The following is a 17,059-nucleotide window of genomic DNA, read 5'->3' on the forward strand; positions in this document are numbered from 1 at the left end:
TAAATAATAACAAGTCAAACACCCCTACAACCTCCCCGACAAATAAAATACGACATAGAACTGACACAAACTCTAAGACATCCGTAAAGACTAACTGGGAGGCTCCAACGAAGCAAAACCAAACAATCCAACCTCAACCACGAGCTCCGCCAGCGGAACCTCCGCCCGGTGCTGCAAAACCACTCGACAGTTCAACAAACATAACAATAACATAAATCATGATTATATATATATGAGCCAAATGGGATAATGTAAGAAAAAATGGCACATATCTATCAAAAGAAGGAAAGACGGGTAGGATATGACGATGGTCATATCCTACATTTTTTACAACGGTACAAGCCGCGTCAACTTTAGAAAATTGAGACACGCATTCGCCTCTTCTTTTGACAATAAGGCTCCCACAGATCACTCATTGATGGTATGAGATGCCTGTAAATACTGGTGATTGAGGTCCCTAAGCACACATCTCATAAGAACAAAGTACACCATCTATAGAGAGTGTTGGAGTACTTAGAAGGTTTCAATCAGAGGAAATCAGAAAACTTACAAATCATTCGATGGCTGGAGGTAATGCTCGATCTGCTTCTGCATATTGTTTATCATGTTTATAAATGTGTAGCAATATTATTTTTGAGAAAAAAATTATATTGCACTATATAAAATATTCAAATCTGTAAAATATTCACAATATAACACCCAACATATATTTCGTTATACACATGCGAAGCATTTTGTATGTGCTTCAGTTGCTAGTATATAATTAAAGTCTATTCAATGGTCCACGGTCGGTCTATACGGATCCTTTTAAGAAACTAAAATATAATCATGACAAAAAAAATCGATGGGTTTTGTGGTTGCGGCGGTTAAAACCATGTGAGGTTTAATTTGGAAACATTCTCAAAATTGTCACACATCTATTTGATCAAATACGACTAATGATGTTTTCTTAAAAACATAAAATCACGTTTAATTTGGATCAAGGAAGAACAACGACCATCTCTACTCGAATTCGATATTAAATGGTTTTTCATAAGTTCCTTAATAATACATAGTTGTTGCATGTTCGCACATGCCTCGTTACATAAAAAGATCGTCAAGTTGATGAAATATCATGTGAATTCTTGGCAAATTTCAATCTTTAAAAAAAAAAAATTGTCTATAAAATTCATTTTTCGCGACTTTTGAGTTCATCCAACACAAGATTAATTTAGGTACATAATATTTTATATGTTTGACAACTTTTATTGTAACAATTGAATAAAATCAATTAAAATATAAGTTGAATATGCTCTAATCATTGCTGCATAGTTTTACTTATTCGAGAATTGACTTATTGCCCGGTCCAATTATTTTAGGGGTTGAATTTGTTTTATGCTTAAGATGCTAACAAAAGGTGAATTTTAAATTAATCAATCTATAACAAAATCCAAAGAATTGTATGTGAAAATTCTCAAGATCTCAATTTATTTAAATTTGAAATGTTGCCGCACAATTTGGAGAGATATTTTAATACAAAATCAATTGTGAATAAAATGTTATATTGAGGTTTTGATATTTTCTTGGTGTTGAAGATTTAATAAAAGACAAAAACTTGTGTGAGACGGTCTCACCGGTCGTAATTTGTGAGACGGATATCTTATTTGAGTCATCCATGAAAAAATATTACTTTTTATGTTAAGAGTATTACTTTTTATTGTGAATATCGGTAGGGTTGACCCGTCTCACAAATAAAGATTCGTGAGACCGTCTCACAAGAGACATACTATTAATAAAATAAATCTCTAAATCATGTTATTAAATTCATATATCACAACACGCTAGGAATTCATGTTGAATGATCAGAAAATATAAATAAGAGTAAATACGTACCAGAATCCATTGATTGATCGAGTGTTGAATTTATGAATCTTCCAAGACAACAGAAAACCGACCACCTTATTCTTACCTCAGATGGGAGAAGGAGAGAGATCTACAATATATATGTCGTATATAGTATGTGTTATTATCTGTGTCTCGATGACCATAACATTATATAACCTTAGCAGTCTTCGACTAATCATTGAAGATTTAATCGGGCAGAGTTTCTACACATAAAGGTGAATCATACTAATTTATTTAATATTTTGGAAACTCATAATTAATTATATTCTTATTGGATTTTATATTAGAAAGCTTGATCATGTACAATTAATTAAATTATGTGAACCCACAAAATAATTCCATCACTTGGTTCAACAAATTTTTTCTATTTTAAATTAAAACATCATAATATTTCTAAGGTTTACATGAATCTTGGAGCATAATAAAACCAGAAATTTTATGATGGTTGAGACTCAATATTTATAAACAAAGTAGAAGTGTAGAACTTCAAAAGATGGACTCGACTCGACTCGACTCGACTCGACTCATGTAGAAAACACACTCATATTAACATGAAATACAATGATGCATGTATGTGTTTTTCTTTTACTTGAGTTATAATGTTTTTTCTCTAATTTTTCATATAGTTAATTTTTTTTGGTGGATGGATTTGTTTGATCGTCGCTTCAAGCCCAGAATAAATTTTCCTTTGCATCATTTAGCATTTCAGAATAATAATAATTATAATAAAGTTTGAAATCAAAGAAAGTATTTTTAAAAAGCCATAAAAAATAACAATTGGGCATTTGAATATTAATCACATGGAAAGATGCAAAATTTCAGAATGGTGGAGAAAAGGTGGGATAGTCAATGTTATTTCATTCCTATAAAAAACCAAACAAGAAATAACAGAAAACTACCCAGTTTTCCTCTTTGTACAAATCAAAAAAGAAACAAACATGGAAATCCCACTTTTCCCTCTAACATCACTTCTTCTATTGCTTCCACTTCTCACATTATCTTCCACAATTCCAGACCCTGAACTAGTGGTGCAAGAATTTAATGAGTAAGCGACACGATACGATACGACGTTTCGTTTCATAATTTTTCGTTCAACTTGACATAGTCTTAACAATGTGCTATAAATTCTTGCAGGAAAGTTAATGCGTCAAGAAGGAATTTGGGATCTCTATCCTGTGGAACAGGCAACCCCATCGACGATTGCTGGAGTTGTGATCCTAATTGGAAAAACAATAGGCAGAGGTTGGCGGATTGCGCGATTGGGTTCGGAAGGGGTGCCACTGGTGGAAGAGATGGCAAGATTTATGTAGTGACGGACGCCGGAGATGATGCTGTGAATCCAAAACGGGGGACTCTGAGATACGGTGTCATCCAAAGCGAGCCTTTGTGGATCGTTTTCTCGCGCGACATGGTCATTAAACTGAAGCAAGAACTCATGATAACCTCGTTCAAAACCATTGATGGCAGAGGTGTGAGTGTGCACATAGCTAACGGGCCATGCATAACCATTCAATATGTCACAAATGTCATCATACATGGCATCAACATACGTGACTGCAAGATAGGGGGGAATGCATATGTGAGGGATTCTACTAAGCATTTTGGATGGAGAGGCCTATCAGATGGTGATGGGGTGTCTATATTCAGTTCCAGCAATATCTGGATCGATCATTGCTCGTTGTCGAATTGCCAAGACGGCCTCATCGATGCCATACGAGGCTCGACAGCCATCACCATTTCGAACAATTACATGACACATCATGATAAGGTCATGCTCTTGGGGCATAGTGATAGTTACACACGTGATAAAGCCATGCAAGTCACCATTGCCTTTAACCATTTCGGAGAAGGGCTCAGCCAGAGGATGCCAAGGTACATAAAGACAGGCACCCTACTCCCCTCTTTCAAATCCTTTCATCCGCACGACCCTTGCGTAATTCGAGCCTAATATGGCTGTTTGACATGTTTAGAATTTCAACCCTGATGCTATTTTGTTGAGATACATGATACATTTCGTCTCACGCGAAACGATGGCTGAAAAGACACTGTTTTCAACATATTTTGCAGATGCAGGCATGGCTATTTTCATGTTGTGAACAATGACTACACACACTGGAGAAAGTATGCGATTGGTGGAAGTGCAGCTCCTACTATCAACAGCCAAGGAAATAGATTTCTTGCTCCTGATGATAGGGTGCATAAGGAGGTGAGTGAGAATATATACATACAGACATGCAAATGTTACCATAAAAAATTGTATATATTTGTACTTAAAATAGTAACATAATCAATGGAATAAAATCATAATTTAACTATTGAGTGTACTGTTTCTGACATGTGAAGTTATTGCCTTTCAAGGTGACCAAACATGAGACTGCACCACAAAGCCAATGGAAGAAATGGAACTGGAGATCAGAAGGCGACTTGATGCTTAACGGTGCATTCTTCACGATGTCTGGTGCTGGAGCCTCGTCTAATTTCGCCAAAGCGTCAAGCTTGAGTGCGCGGCCATCGTCCCTCGTGAGCTCGATGACAGCAAGTGCAGGCGTACTCGACTGCAAAGAAGGCAACGCATGTTGATCACGTCGATCGCGACAAGATCAACCAAACACCACCAGGGCTTCAAGAGCTTTTTGTCAATTTGTTTCCACAACCTCAGCCTTTTTCTTCCTTTGTAGAAAGACAGTCAAAAGGAAGAAAAGGTTGGTGAGTTGACAATTGTAACTTTCATTATCAATCCTATGTATTTAAATGTTCTCTATTAATTTTCACATTAATATTTGGCTAATCATTAATTTCTGCAGAATGTAGTAAAGTAACTCAAGCAATGTCAAATTCATCTCAATCTTTCAAATCATTTCAATGTCATCTATCATCATTTTTTTAGCAGCCAATTAGTTGCCTTTTTAAGTTGTTTTGCCTAAATACCATTTGGTTTATTTTACATAAAATTAATTCAAAGCTTTATTTTTTACTAAATTAAATTTTATCTTGCAAACTCAAGTATTTTTATACTTGGCACAAACTTGTATATTTATTAAACTAGGAATGTTGACGTGCGATGACTAATCATGAAAAACATAATCATGAGATTAAGATAATGTTTAAAATCGTTTGAATAACGTCTTGTTTATGAGTATTTATCAATGTAAATATATCAAAACTTGATAAATAAAAATACATCATGACGATAAATCATATATATTCACTTATTTATATAACATTTTTCAATCAGCGTGATTATAACATAAGACATCTATCTCAACTTAGCAAAGATATTTTTCATCCAAATATCATTCACAATGGAAAAACAATAAAAATAACATTAACAGAATAGTGAGTTTTACCAAAACAAATATCACAATGTACTTAAATGGAGTACACATAGCGATTGTCAAATAAAATTCTATTGATTAACTAAATTATCATAATAATATTAAAATAAAACAATTAAACTTGTTATCAAGTTAAATATCAATTGTGTTTTTGCTAACTTTTAACCCCATGATGATTTTGTTTAAATCTATTTTTTTAAAATACATATTATAGATAATTAATTTTATAACAAAAATGAATCATTTGTAAATTAATATTGATAATTAATAAATTCATATTAAATAAAATTTTAAAATAATATCACTCAAATAAATATATATAATAAACACATATATAAATAAAATAATGCGTAATACTCAGTTAAAAAATATCACATATAAAAATTTTAATTTCTAACAAATGATAATAAATTATCATTATAATTCATATTTATTATATGATTATCTTAGTTAAGAAAAATTATAAGGATGTAGGACCGAGCACATGTCACTTTACCAAAAGCTATAGCTAGTGGTAATGGTGCAACTCAAATCTTTTAAACCGCACAGCAGCTCAAGCACCACGGTTCGATCGCTCTACCAAGCAGGGACAATTATTGCACCCAACAAAGGATTATCTCATAATTTAATACAAAAGTATAAAATAATTTTCTTTTTTAAATTTATCATTAATTTCCCTTTCTATGAATAAAGTTGAAATAAATGAAACTAATCAAATTATACTATAAATAAAATAAAATATTAGAAAAATTTGCAAAAAAATATATAGAATCTACATACTCTCAATGTCTATTTTCTTTGGAAAAGTATTGTAAGAAAAATGATATTTTCTAACATGTTCTTAATGACACTTATAGAAAAGTATATCTTGAGATATATGTTGAGACATTAATTAAATATCACAATTTATGAAATTAAAAATAAAATAAAATGTAGGACCGAGCGCTTGCCGCTTTACCAAAAGCTATAGCTGGTGGTAATGGTGTAACTCAAATCTTTTAAACCGCACAGCAGCTCAAGCACCACGGTTCGATCGCTCTACCAAGCAAGGACAATTATTGCACCCAACAATCTCCCTCCCAATAATTGCACTTCTTGCCATCAATGAGAATCGAACCCTTGACCTTGGCTCTGATACCAATTGTAAGACCGAGCACTTACCGTTTTACCAAAAAGTATCATGTTAAAGTATTTTGTAATATTTCTCGTCATTTGAACCAAAATAATGAAATAAAGTTTTTCTCATATCCAATCTCAATTCTTAAATCAGAAAATCGAAAAATCAACTAAATAAATAAATAAAACATTAATTAAGTAATTGTGGGAAAAAGGTAACTAAATAAATTCACAAATCAAACTCAGATATTTATATGTATAATATAATATATAAATAGAATATAGATTAAAATTATATGGACTATCTTACTTGTGAGAAAATTGTTAATTAGAGATATTTTTGAAAATTAAATAGATGCAATAATAATTTGTTGTACAACTTAATTGTTTATTACTTACTAAATTAGTAAATATCAGAAATTTTGGTTGTCACAATTATAGTAAAAAAAAAAATTAAAAAATTGATCGAGAATAAAACTAAACACAATGTTCAAAAAAGAACTGCTTAAGCTCGATTACAACTATTTTATAGAACTCAACATTTTTTTTTTAAAATAACTATTACAAAATATATATATCATATATGTATAATAACTGAACATTCATAAATTTAAATATGACATCCTAATAGATAATTACTTTAATTTAATTATATTTTTATTTTATAGATTTGTGAGAAATCATTAATTATTTCAATTTTTAATACTTTTGGGTTCTTAAGAACTTAAAAATGTATTAATTTAATCTAAAATTTATGGTATTTTTATTTATTATTTTAGTTAAAAATAATTAAAATTATAGTGAAAATTAAAAACAATTTTTTGCACTTAAGCCTATCCAAATCTCGCTTTATTTGAAAAGCTTAAAATTTGATATTCACGCTTCGCACTTTTTAGAACATTTCTTATACATGTTTAAGCGGCAAAACAATTGAGCACTTAATTTTTTAAAAATTCCATATCTAAAATTTTCTCGTAAGTATAATTGTTCTTACAATTTTAATTTAATAATTATACAAGTTTGTTTCCGTATAAAATTAACAAAAAATACTTGAATTTGTAAAAATAAAATTTAATTTTACAAAAGTGAATATTTAAATTAATTTTAAGTAAATAAATCAACCAAATGGTATTTAAGTAAAAAAATTAACAAATACAACTAATTGGCCAAAAAAAAAAAGTGATGAGAGATGACCTTAAAGCAATTTGAAAGATCGGAAATGAATTTGACATTGTTTTCAAACGTGAGGGATGGGTATAAAATTTATGGGGTTTACTCGATATGCGTCAAGATAATTGTTGTTATGAGTTTCTCGTAAAATAAAAAATAGATTAAATTTTGGTTGTACATATGTTAGGATCAAGTGTTTACCATTATGCCAAAAACTATAGTTCGTAATAATGATATAATGCAAGCCTTTTAAATCATACACCACCTCAAACATCACATTTCGATTGTTCTACCCAACATAAACAATTATTGCACCCAACAATTTTTTTCTTAATAATTTTACTACTTGTAATCAGTGGTAATCGAATCCATTACATTGACTCTAATACCAATTGTTATGATCAAGTGTTTACCACAATGTCAAAAATTTTTGAAATTAAATAATTTTCATGTGAAAATTTTAGGGATTATATTAAAATTAAAACCACTTAAAATAGTTTTTTTATAATAAAAAATGAAAAAGATAGATAATGACTAAAAAATTTATTAGGATATGATAGGTATAAATAAATAAAAAATTTGAAATAGGTTTCCATGATTTTTTAATTAAATAAAATTGAACATTTTTAGGGGAATTTGGAGAAAAATGCATATGTTCTTTATTTTGTTATGATTCAGTCCCCATTAGTTATATTTTGTGTTTTAGTACATGGCCAAAATCCAGTTTTCTTTTTACTACATCTTTTGTAATGTCCGAGATTTAATTACTGTAATCAGAAGTGGATTAATTAACAGTATTGAGATTATAGGAGCTCAAGTGGAGAAGCCGGGCGTCGGTGCAATACAAGCCAAGATGTTGGACAGAACCTGTGGCGCCCGAGCGGTATAAAAGGACCGCCCGAGCGCCAGTGTCGAATAAGTTGAGGGCTTGGACAGAACGTTCAGCGCCCGAGCGGTAAATTGTGACCGCCCGAGCGCCGACTGAAATTCAAGAAGAATGTGCCACGTTTCTCTAGCATGCAACTTGTGATATATATATGTTTCATGCCTTCAGCAAGAATCAGAAAAGAAGAACACCGAGAAGCTCCCCTCAAAAATCTTTAAAGTTTTCATAGTTTAGAATTGTGATTTTGTGAAATCCGGCCATCCGATTTTAAATCCGAGTTCAGTACCGTGTTCCTCTCGTTACAGGCTTCGACAAGACGTAAGTGTTCTTATGTTTTGTTATTGTTTGAAATTATGATATTGAAGGAATCTGATAGGATTCATATATGGTGTTCTTGATATAGTAGACATCGTATAATCGAAAACCAGACTGAAGAACAGATACCGTATGAAATGGTTATGATTTTTAGAATGGATTTGATTGAGATTTGATATCAGATTTGTATTGTGATTGATTATGAGTTGAGATTGATATCAGTTGACAATTGTATTGCTGGACATATTGAGATTGTGCAGTTATGACGTCGATATTGAATTAGATTGAATATTGATCAGAACAGATCTTAGTTGAATTGAATATTGATATTATGCCTATTCGATATGTCATATTAGATTGGTATTGACAGATTCGAATTCAGGACTTCAACTTCGTCAGAACTACGAAAAGAAAGATATAAATCAATGTTAATCGGGAGATCGACTTGGGTCAGACTAGACTTGAGTTTCCCTAAATCACATACTTGTATGTTATTGGTTTCATACCTTTATATTGTTTGAATGAATATGCTTAGTCTATTGAGTTATAGAAAAGCAGAGAATAGCAGATAGCTATAGAGTGAGAGTCACTGACAGAGGTGCCAGATTATGTCAGAGTAGTCACTGACCCATTGCACATTGTCAGAGTAGGCATTGGCGGATATGCCAAGTCTATGACGGATATGCCAAGACAATGAATATTTGATTTATATCGATGTTGCTTAGGAATTGATCGATTCCTATCGCGGAAATTCGATATATTGTAATATCCAGGAACCAGGATCCCTAGATTAGAGATGAGTCGAGTATGAAATGACGAGTCAAAGAGTTTTATCTGCATTCACTAATGTGTCATAAATTATGATTTATGTTTTGTGATACATGGTTTATGCTTTTACATATGATTTTATGTATTGTATTGATTCATTGTTTATACTGGGATTTTATTCTCACCGGAGTTATCCGGCTGTTGTCGTGTTTGTATGTGTGCATGACAACAGGTGGGACATGATCAGGGTCAAGAAGAGGATGAGAGAAAGGACAAGTTAGCGTGGTGATCCGGATCGGAAGTAGTTAGGTTTCAGCATTTGATATATAGTAGTTGAACCCTAGTGTCGTTTGTTGTATTTTGTACAACACTTGTACTTTTATACTGATGTGTATACTAGATTGATTCCATTACGTTCCTCATTTTAACAAAAAAAAAATTTGAGACCCTGTTTATCTTAATTGATTGAATTATTCCCAAAGAATGATTAAGAAATGAATTAACGTTCGGGTCCCCACAGCAGGTGGTCTCAGAGCAGTAGGTTCCTAAGATTAAACTAGAACAGAGCAGTAGGTCTAGAACTGTAGGTTCTGTAGACTGAAATAGAAGCTAGTGAGCGGGGTAGATTGAGTTTTCTTTCCTGATTTTGTGTGCTAGCATGATTACTGCGTTTATTATTACATGTTTACCTGATTATTTGATTTGATTGGTAAACTGTATTAATTGAGAATGAATTAGAACCGATTCTTGATCAGCAGGTAATCCCGGAACAGGGCAGTACTTCGGCTAATCCGATGGATGTGACAGCAACTCCGATGGAAATGCTACTGAAGAGATTTCAGTCGTTTAAACCGCCAACCCTGAAAGGAACAGAGACTTCTGTTGACTGTGAGTGTTGGTTAGATGACATTGAGATGCTGTTTGATTCGTTGGATTACATTGATGAGCGGAGAGTTAAACTGCTTGGGCACCAGTTGCATGATGTTGCAAAGAACTGGTGGATCCCGACCAAGAGAGCGTTGGAGCATCGAGGTACGAATACCACTTGGAATGTCTTTAAAACTGAGTTCTATCAGAGATTTTTCCGAGTGTCGTACAGGAAAGACAAAGGGGCAGAGTTTACGAATTTGAGACAGTGTCAGTTGAATATTGAAGAATATGTGGTCAAATTCTCTACATTGCTCCGATTTGCTCCTCACGTTACCGAGAATGATGAAGCTGTTGCTGATCAGTTCATCAATGGCCTGAATCCCGAGATTTTTACATTGGTGAACACAGGGCGACCGAATAACTTTGTTGATGCCCTGAACAGAGCAAAAGGAGCTGAAGCTGGTCTGATGAGACAGAAAAGAGCTTCGTATGTTCCTACAGCACCAAGACCACAGCAACCACCTCCTAGATTTGAGAGTGGCAGTAGCAGTGGTGGGAAAAAGGATTATCTGAAAGCCAGAGGAAAACAGTTTAAGAAGTCTGGCAGCAGTTCTTCTAGCTCCAGTGGTTCACGATAGAGCCAGAGTTATATCGGAGTTTACTGCAGAACCTGCGGAGGGAGACATCCCACTGAGCAATGCCAAGGAGTGATTGGTAGTTGCCGTATCTGCAGACAGCAGGGACACTTTGCCAGAATTTGTCCACAGAGAGGTTCCCATGGATCCCAGGGAGCAACATCAGTTGGATCAGTGGCTCAGACTGATAGACGATCATCAGCTGTACATTCTTTCCAGCCACCACCATCCACCCATTCACAGCAGAGGCCAGGAGGAAGCCAGACAGTTAGCCAGCCTCCTAGACAGCAGGCCAGAGTATTTGCTTTGACAGAGGCGCAGGCTCAGGAAGCACCAGACGATGTTGTTGCAGGTAACTGTTTTATTTCTGGTTATCCTGCTTACGTATTGATAGATACATGTGCTTCTCATACATTTATATCTGAGAGATATGCATTGAGTCATGCATTACCTGTTGAGTCTCTATCTGCTGTAGTGTCTGTTTCTTCTCCGTTGGGGAAAGGTTTGATATCCGTGAATTCGGTTAAACATTGTACACTGCAGTATGAAGGGCATGAGATTGAGTTAGATTGTATTGTGCTTGGGTTGTCTGATTTTGACTGTATTATCGGTATTGATATGTTGACCAAGTACAGAGCTACCGTTGATTGTTTCCACAAGATTGTGAGATTCAGACCTGACATGGCTGACGAGTGGAAATTTTACATTAAGGGTTCTAGATCTAGAATTCTTTTGATATCTATTATGTCTATGACTCGATTGTTACAGAAAAGAGCAGAGGGGTTTCTTGTCTATTCAGTTGATTTACTGAAATCGAGTCCATCATTGGCGGACCTGCCAGTGGTTTGTGAATTTGCTGATGTCTTCCCAGATGAGATTCCGAAATTGCCTCCGATTCGAGAGATAGATTTCAACATTGAATTGATACCAGGTACAATTCCGATTTTTTGGGCTCCGTACAGAATGGCACCAATTGAATTGAAAGAATTGAAAGATCAGTTGGAAGATTTACTGGCCAAGGGATACATTAGACCGAGTGTTTCTCCTTGGGGTGCTCCAGTGTTATTTGTGAGGAAGAAGGATGGGTCAATGAGACTTTGCATTGACTATCGGCAACTGAACAAGGCTACGGTAAAGAATAAATATCCTTTGCCTCGTATTGATGATTTATTTGATCAGTTGCAGGGTTCTTCTGTTTATTCCAAGATCGATCTGAGATCTGGATACCATCAGTTGAGAGTCGGAGATTCTGATATCTCGAAGACATCGTTCAGAACCAGGTATGAAAATTATGAGTTTATTGTCATGCCGTTTGGTTTGACGAATGCTCCAGCTATTTTTATGGGTCTAATAAACCGTGTGTTTCAGAAGTATCTCGATGATTTCGTGATTATTTTTATCGATGATATTTTGATTTATTCGAAGAATATGATTGATCATGCTGAGCATCTGAGAACTGTATTGAGAACTTTGAGAACTGAGAAGTTATATGTAAAATTGTCGAAATGTGAATTCTGGTTGAGACAGGTTGTATTTCTGGGTCACATCATATCCGGAGATGGTATTTCTGTTGATCCTAGCAAGGTTGAGGCTGTGATCAGTTGGCCGAGACCGACATCAGTACCAGAGATTCGCAGTTTTATGGGTTTGGCAGGGTATTACCGACGATTCATTAAAGATTTCTCCAGTGTTGCTAAACCGATTACGCAATTGACTCAGAAGAACGCTCCATTTGTATGGTATGCAGCCTGTGAGTCCAGTTTTCTTGAGTTGAAGAAAAGGCTAACCAGTGCTCCGATCTTGACTATTCCATCAGGTACTGGTGATTTTGTCGTTTATTGCGATGCTTCTCACAGAGGATTGGGATGTGTTTTGATGCAGCGGGGACATGTCATTGCCTATGCTTCGCGACAGTTGAAGCCACATGAAACTTGCTATCCAATTCATGATCTTGAATTGGCAGCTATTGTATTTGCTTTGAAGATATGGCGACACTACCTTTACGGTAAGAAGTTTGAGATTTATTCTGATCACAAAAGTTTGAAATATCTGTTTTCGCAGTCAGAATTGAATATGAGACAAAGAAGATGGCTTGATTTGTTGAAAGACTTTGATTGTGAAATCAAATATTATCTGGGGAATTCGAATGCAGCAGCTGATGCGCTGAGTCGAAGGGTGTGTTCTTTATCCTTATTGACGATAGGTGTTTCCAATTTGATAGAAGATTGCTGTTTGTCTGGATTGATATTTGAGACAGATCATAGACCATTGAGATTATATGCTGTTCAAGTCGAACCAGAGCTGATTTTGAGAATTAAAGCAGCTCAGAAAGTTGATCAGAATGTGCAGAATTCTATATTGATGATCAGTGCAGGGCATCGATCAGAATATCAGGTACGTGACAGTGTACTGTATGCGAATAATCGATTGGTTGTGCCAGATGTTTCAGAGGTGAGACAACAGATATTGTCAGAGGCACATTGTAGTCGATTCAGCATTCATCCTGGTGTCTGAAAAATGTATAATGATTTGAAAAGACAGTTCTGGTGGAAACAAATGAAAGCTGATATTGCAGAGTTTGTATCCAGATGTCTGAATTGCCAGCAGGTGAAAGCAGAAAGAAAGAAACCAGGAGGTCTACTGCAGAGTTTGTCTATTCCTGAATGGAAATGAGATCACATTTCCATAGATTTTGTGACGCAATTACCGAGATCCTCCCGAGGTTGTGATGCGATTTGGGTTGTGATTGACCGATTAACCAAATCTTCATGTTTTATTCCATACAAGATGACGTATCGACATGACCAGATGGCTGAGATCTATGTCAGAGAAGTGGTCAGATTGCACGGAGTGCCGAAGTAGATCGTATCAGACCGTGATCCTCGGTTTACTTCGCACTTTTGGCAGAGTTTATAGCAGGCTCTTGGTACGAAGTTGCATCTGAGTACCGCATATCATCCACAGACCGACGGACAGTCAGAACGGACTATTCAGACACTGGAGGATATGCTGAGAGCTGTAATGCTTGACTTTAGCACTAGTTGGCAAGATTCATTGCCACTTTTTGAGTTTTCGTACAACAACAGCTATCAGACGAGTATTGAGATGGCACCGTTTGAAGCGTTGTACGGAAAGAAGTGCAGATCCCCTCGGTATTGGGATGATATCTCTGAGGTACCTGAGATAGGACCTGATATGATCAGAGATATGACTGAAAAAGTGAAGCTGATTCGGAAGAGAATGAAGACAGCTCAAGACAGACAAGCCAAATATGCCAATGTTCGACGAAGACCGTTGGTATTTGAGGCTGGAGACCGAGTATTCTTGAAGATTTCACCTTTCAGAGGAGTTGTCAGATTTGGCAAGAAAGGGAAGCTGTCTCCACGTTATATTGGGCCGTATGAGATTCTCGAGAAGATAGGAGATCGTGCCTATCGTCTTGCATTACCGCCCTCTTTATCTGGAATACATGATGTCTTTCATGTATCTTTATTGCGGAAGTATATTTCTGATGCTTCACATATGATTCAACCAAATGAGGCCGAGCTTGACGAGACACTGAGTTACTTCGAAAAGCCGATACAGATTCTCGATCGTAAAGAAAAGCAGCTCAGAACGAAGACTATTCCGCTTGTGAAAGTTTAGTGGAGTCGTCATGGCACTGAAGAAGCTACCTGGGAGACTGAATCGGACATGAGGCAGGAATTCCCAGAGTTATTTCGATGATGTGAGTTTTCTATTTCTGCTTTTGTTATACATTTCCTTCTGATATGATTTAATTGCATGTGATTTCGAGGACGAAATCGTATCTTAGGGGGGGAGGAATGTAATGCTCGAGATTTAATTACTGTAATCAGAAGTGGATTAATTAACAGTATTGAGATTGTAGGAGCTCAAGTGGAGAAGCCGGGCGTCGGTGCAATACAAGCCAAGATGTTGGACAGAACCTGTGGCGCCCGAGCGGTAGAAAAGGACCGCCCGAGCGCCAGTGCACCACAAAGTTACTGTTTGGACAGAATGTCTGGCACCCGAGCGGTAGAAAATGACCGCCCGAGCACCAGTGTCGAATAAGTTGAGGGCTTGGACAGAACGTAACGCTCCCGAGCGGTAAATTGTGACCGCCCGAGCGCCGACTGAAATTCAAGAAGAATGTGCCACGTTTCTCTAGCATGCAACTTGTGATATATATATGTTTCATGCCTTCAGCAAGAATCAGAAAAGAAGAACACTGAGAAGCTCCCCTCAAAAATCTTCAAAGTTTTCATAGTTTAGAATTGTGATTTTGTGAAATCCGGCCATCCGATTTTGAATCCGAGTTCAGTGCCGTGTTCCTCTCGTTACAAGCTTCGACAAGACGTAAGTATTCTTATGTTTTGTTATGGTTTGAAATTATGATATTGAAGGAATCAGATAGGATTCATATATGGTGTTCTTGATATAGTAGACATCGTACAATCAAAACCAGACTGAAGAACAGATACCGTATGAAATTGTTATGATTTTTAGAATGGATTTGATTGAGATTTGATATCAGATTTGTATTGTGATTGATTATGAGTTGAGATTGATATCAGTTGACAATTGTATTGCTGGACATATTGAGATTGTGCAGTTATGCCGTCGATATTGAATTAGATTGAGTATTGATCAGAACATATCTGCGTTGAATTGAATATTGATATTATGCCTATTCGATATGTCATTTCAGATTGGTATTGACAGATTCGAATTCAGGACTTCGACTTCGTCAGAACTACGACAAGAAAGGTATAAATCAATGTTAACCGGGAGATCGACTTGGGTCAGACTAGACTTGAGTTTCCCTAAATCACATACTTGTATGTTATTGGTTTCATACCTTTATATTGTTTGAATGAATATGCTTAGTCTATTGAATTATAGAAAAGCAGAGAATAGCAGATAGCTATTGAGTGAGAGTCACTGACAGAGGTGTCAGATTATGTCAGAGTAGTCACTGACCCATTGCGCATTGTCAGAGTAGGCATTGGCGGATATGCCAAGTCTATGGCGGATATGCCAAGACAATGGATATTTGATTTATATCGATGTTGCTTAGGAATTGATCGATTCATATCGCGGAAATTCGGTATATTGTAATATCCAGGAACCGAGATCTCCAGATTAGAGATGAGTCGAGTCTGAAATGACGAGTCAAAGAGTTTTATCTGTATTCACTAATGTGTCATAAATTATGATTTATGTTTTGTGATACATGGTTTGTGCTTTTACATATGATTTTATGTATTGTATTGATTCATTGTTTATACTGGGATTTTATTCTCACCGGAGTTATCCGGCTGTTGTCGTGTTTGTATGTGTGCATGACAACAGGTGGGACAGGATCAGGGTCAAGAAGAGGATGAGAGAAAGGACAAGTTAGCGTGGTGATCCGGATCAGAAGTAGTTAGGTTTCAGCACTTGATATATAGTAATTGAACCCTAGTGTCGTTTGTTGTATGCTGTACATCACTTGTACTTTTATACTGATGTGTATACTAGACTGATTCCATTACGTTCCGCATTTTAACAAAAAAAAAAATTTTAGACCCTGTTTATCTTAATTGATTGAATTATTCCCAAAGAATGATTAAGAAATGAATTAACGTTCGGGTCCCACATGTTTCATGTAATTTTACATTTTTACCCTTTTGTAATGAATAAAAAATTGTAAGAATCCCTATTATTGATGTTCATCTTCCTTTTCTGTTCTCCTCTCGCTTCCCACCCTGGTTGTTTTCTGTGGGAGCAACCCTTTTTTTTCCTTTAATTTCCTACTAGCCATTATGTATGAAACCCTCTCCCATTCTCCTTCGGCAAATTTTACCCTTTTTCCGCAGGTCTAATTAACTTACTCTTCCCACAAACCCGTTGCTGAAAATCGTGAATCTGCGCAATCGAGCGTAGAAAATTCCCAGCAAAGTCGATTCCCAACCAGCGCAAACCACAAGTCCCAGCTTCCATTGCCGTCCTGTTTTCAAACGTGAGGGATGAGTATAAAATTTATGAGGTTTACTCGATATGCGTCAAGATAATAGTTGTTATGAGTTTCTCATAGAATA

The 17,059-nt window shown here is 35.6% G+C and overlaps 1 protein-coding gene across 1 annotated transcript; it reads left to right on the plus strand.

Moving 5' to 3' along the window:
* The first annotated feature begins 2,778 nt into the window (after nucleotides 1-2,778).
* LOC140956565 (probable pectate lyase 5) lies at nucleotides 2,779-4,513 on the plus strand. The gene is made up of 4 exons (XM_073413354.1): nucleotides 2,779-2,929; nucleotides 3,019-3,756; nucleotides 3,952-4,090; nucleotides 4,243-4,513. Exons 1-4 carry the CDS (start codon nucleotides 2,823-2,825, stop codon nucleotides 4,462-4,464), a joined length of 1,206 nt encoding a protein of 401 aa, XP_073269455.1. The 5' UTR covers nucleotides 2,779-2,822; the 3' UTR covers nucleotides 4,465-4,513.
* Nucleotides 4,514-17,059: the final 12,546 nt, after the last annotated feature.

Source organism: Primulina huaijiensis, chromosome 14 (genome assembly GCF_012295235.1).
Source record: "Primulina huaijiensis isolate GDHJ02 chromosome 14, ASM1229523v2, whole genome shotgun sequence".
NCBI lineage: Eukaryota > Viridiplantae > Streptophyta > Magnoliopsida > Lamiales > Gesneriaceae > Primulina > Primulina huaijiensis.

What these genes read in the sequence shown, in the direction of transcription:
- LOC140956565 (XM_073413354.1), top strand. Translation starts at nt 2,823, where the DNA reads ATGGAAATCCCACTTTTCCCTCTAACATCACTTCTTCTATTGCTTCCA. An exon ending in GTGGTGCAAGAATTTAATGA is followed by an intron (nt 2,930 to 3,018) that starts GTAAGCGACACG and finishes AAATTCTTGCAG; the next exon opens with GAAAGTTAATGCGTCAAGAA. An exon ending in ATGATAGGGTGCATAAGGAG is followed by an intron (nt 4,091 to 4,242) that starts GTGAGTGAGAAT and finishes TTGCCTTTCAAG; the next exon opens with GTGACCAAACATGAGACTGC.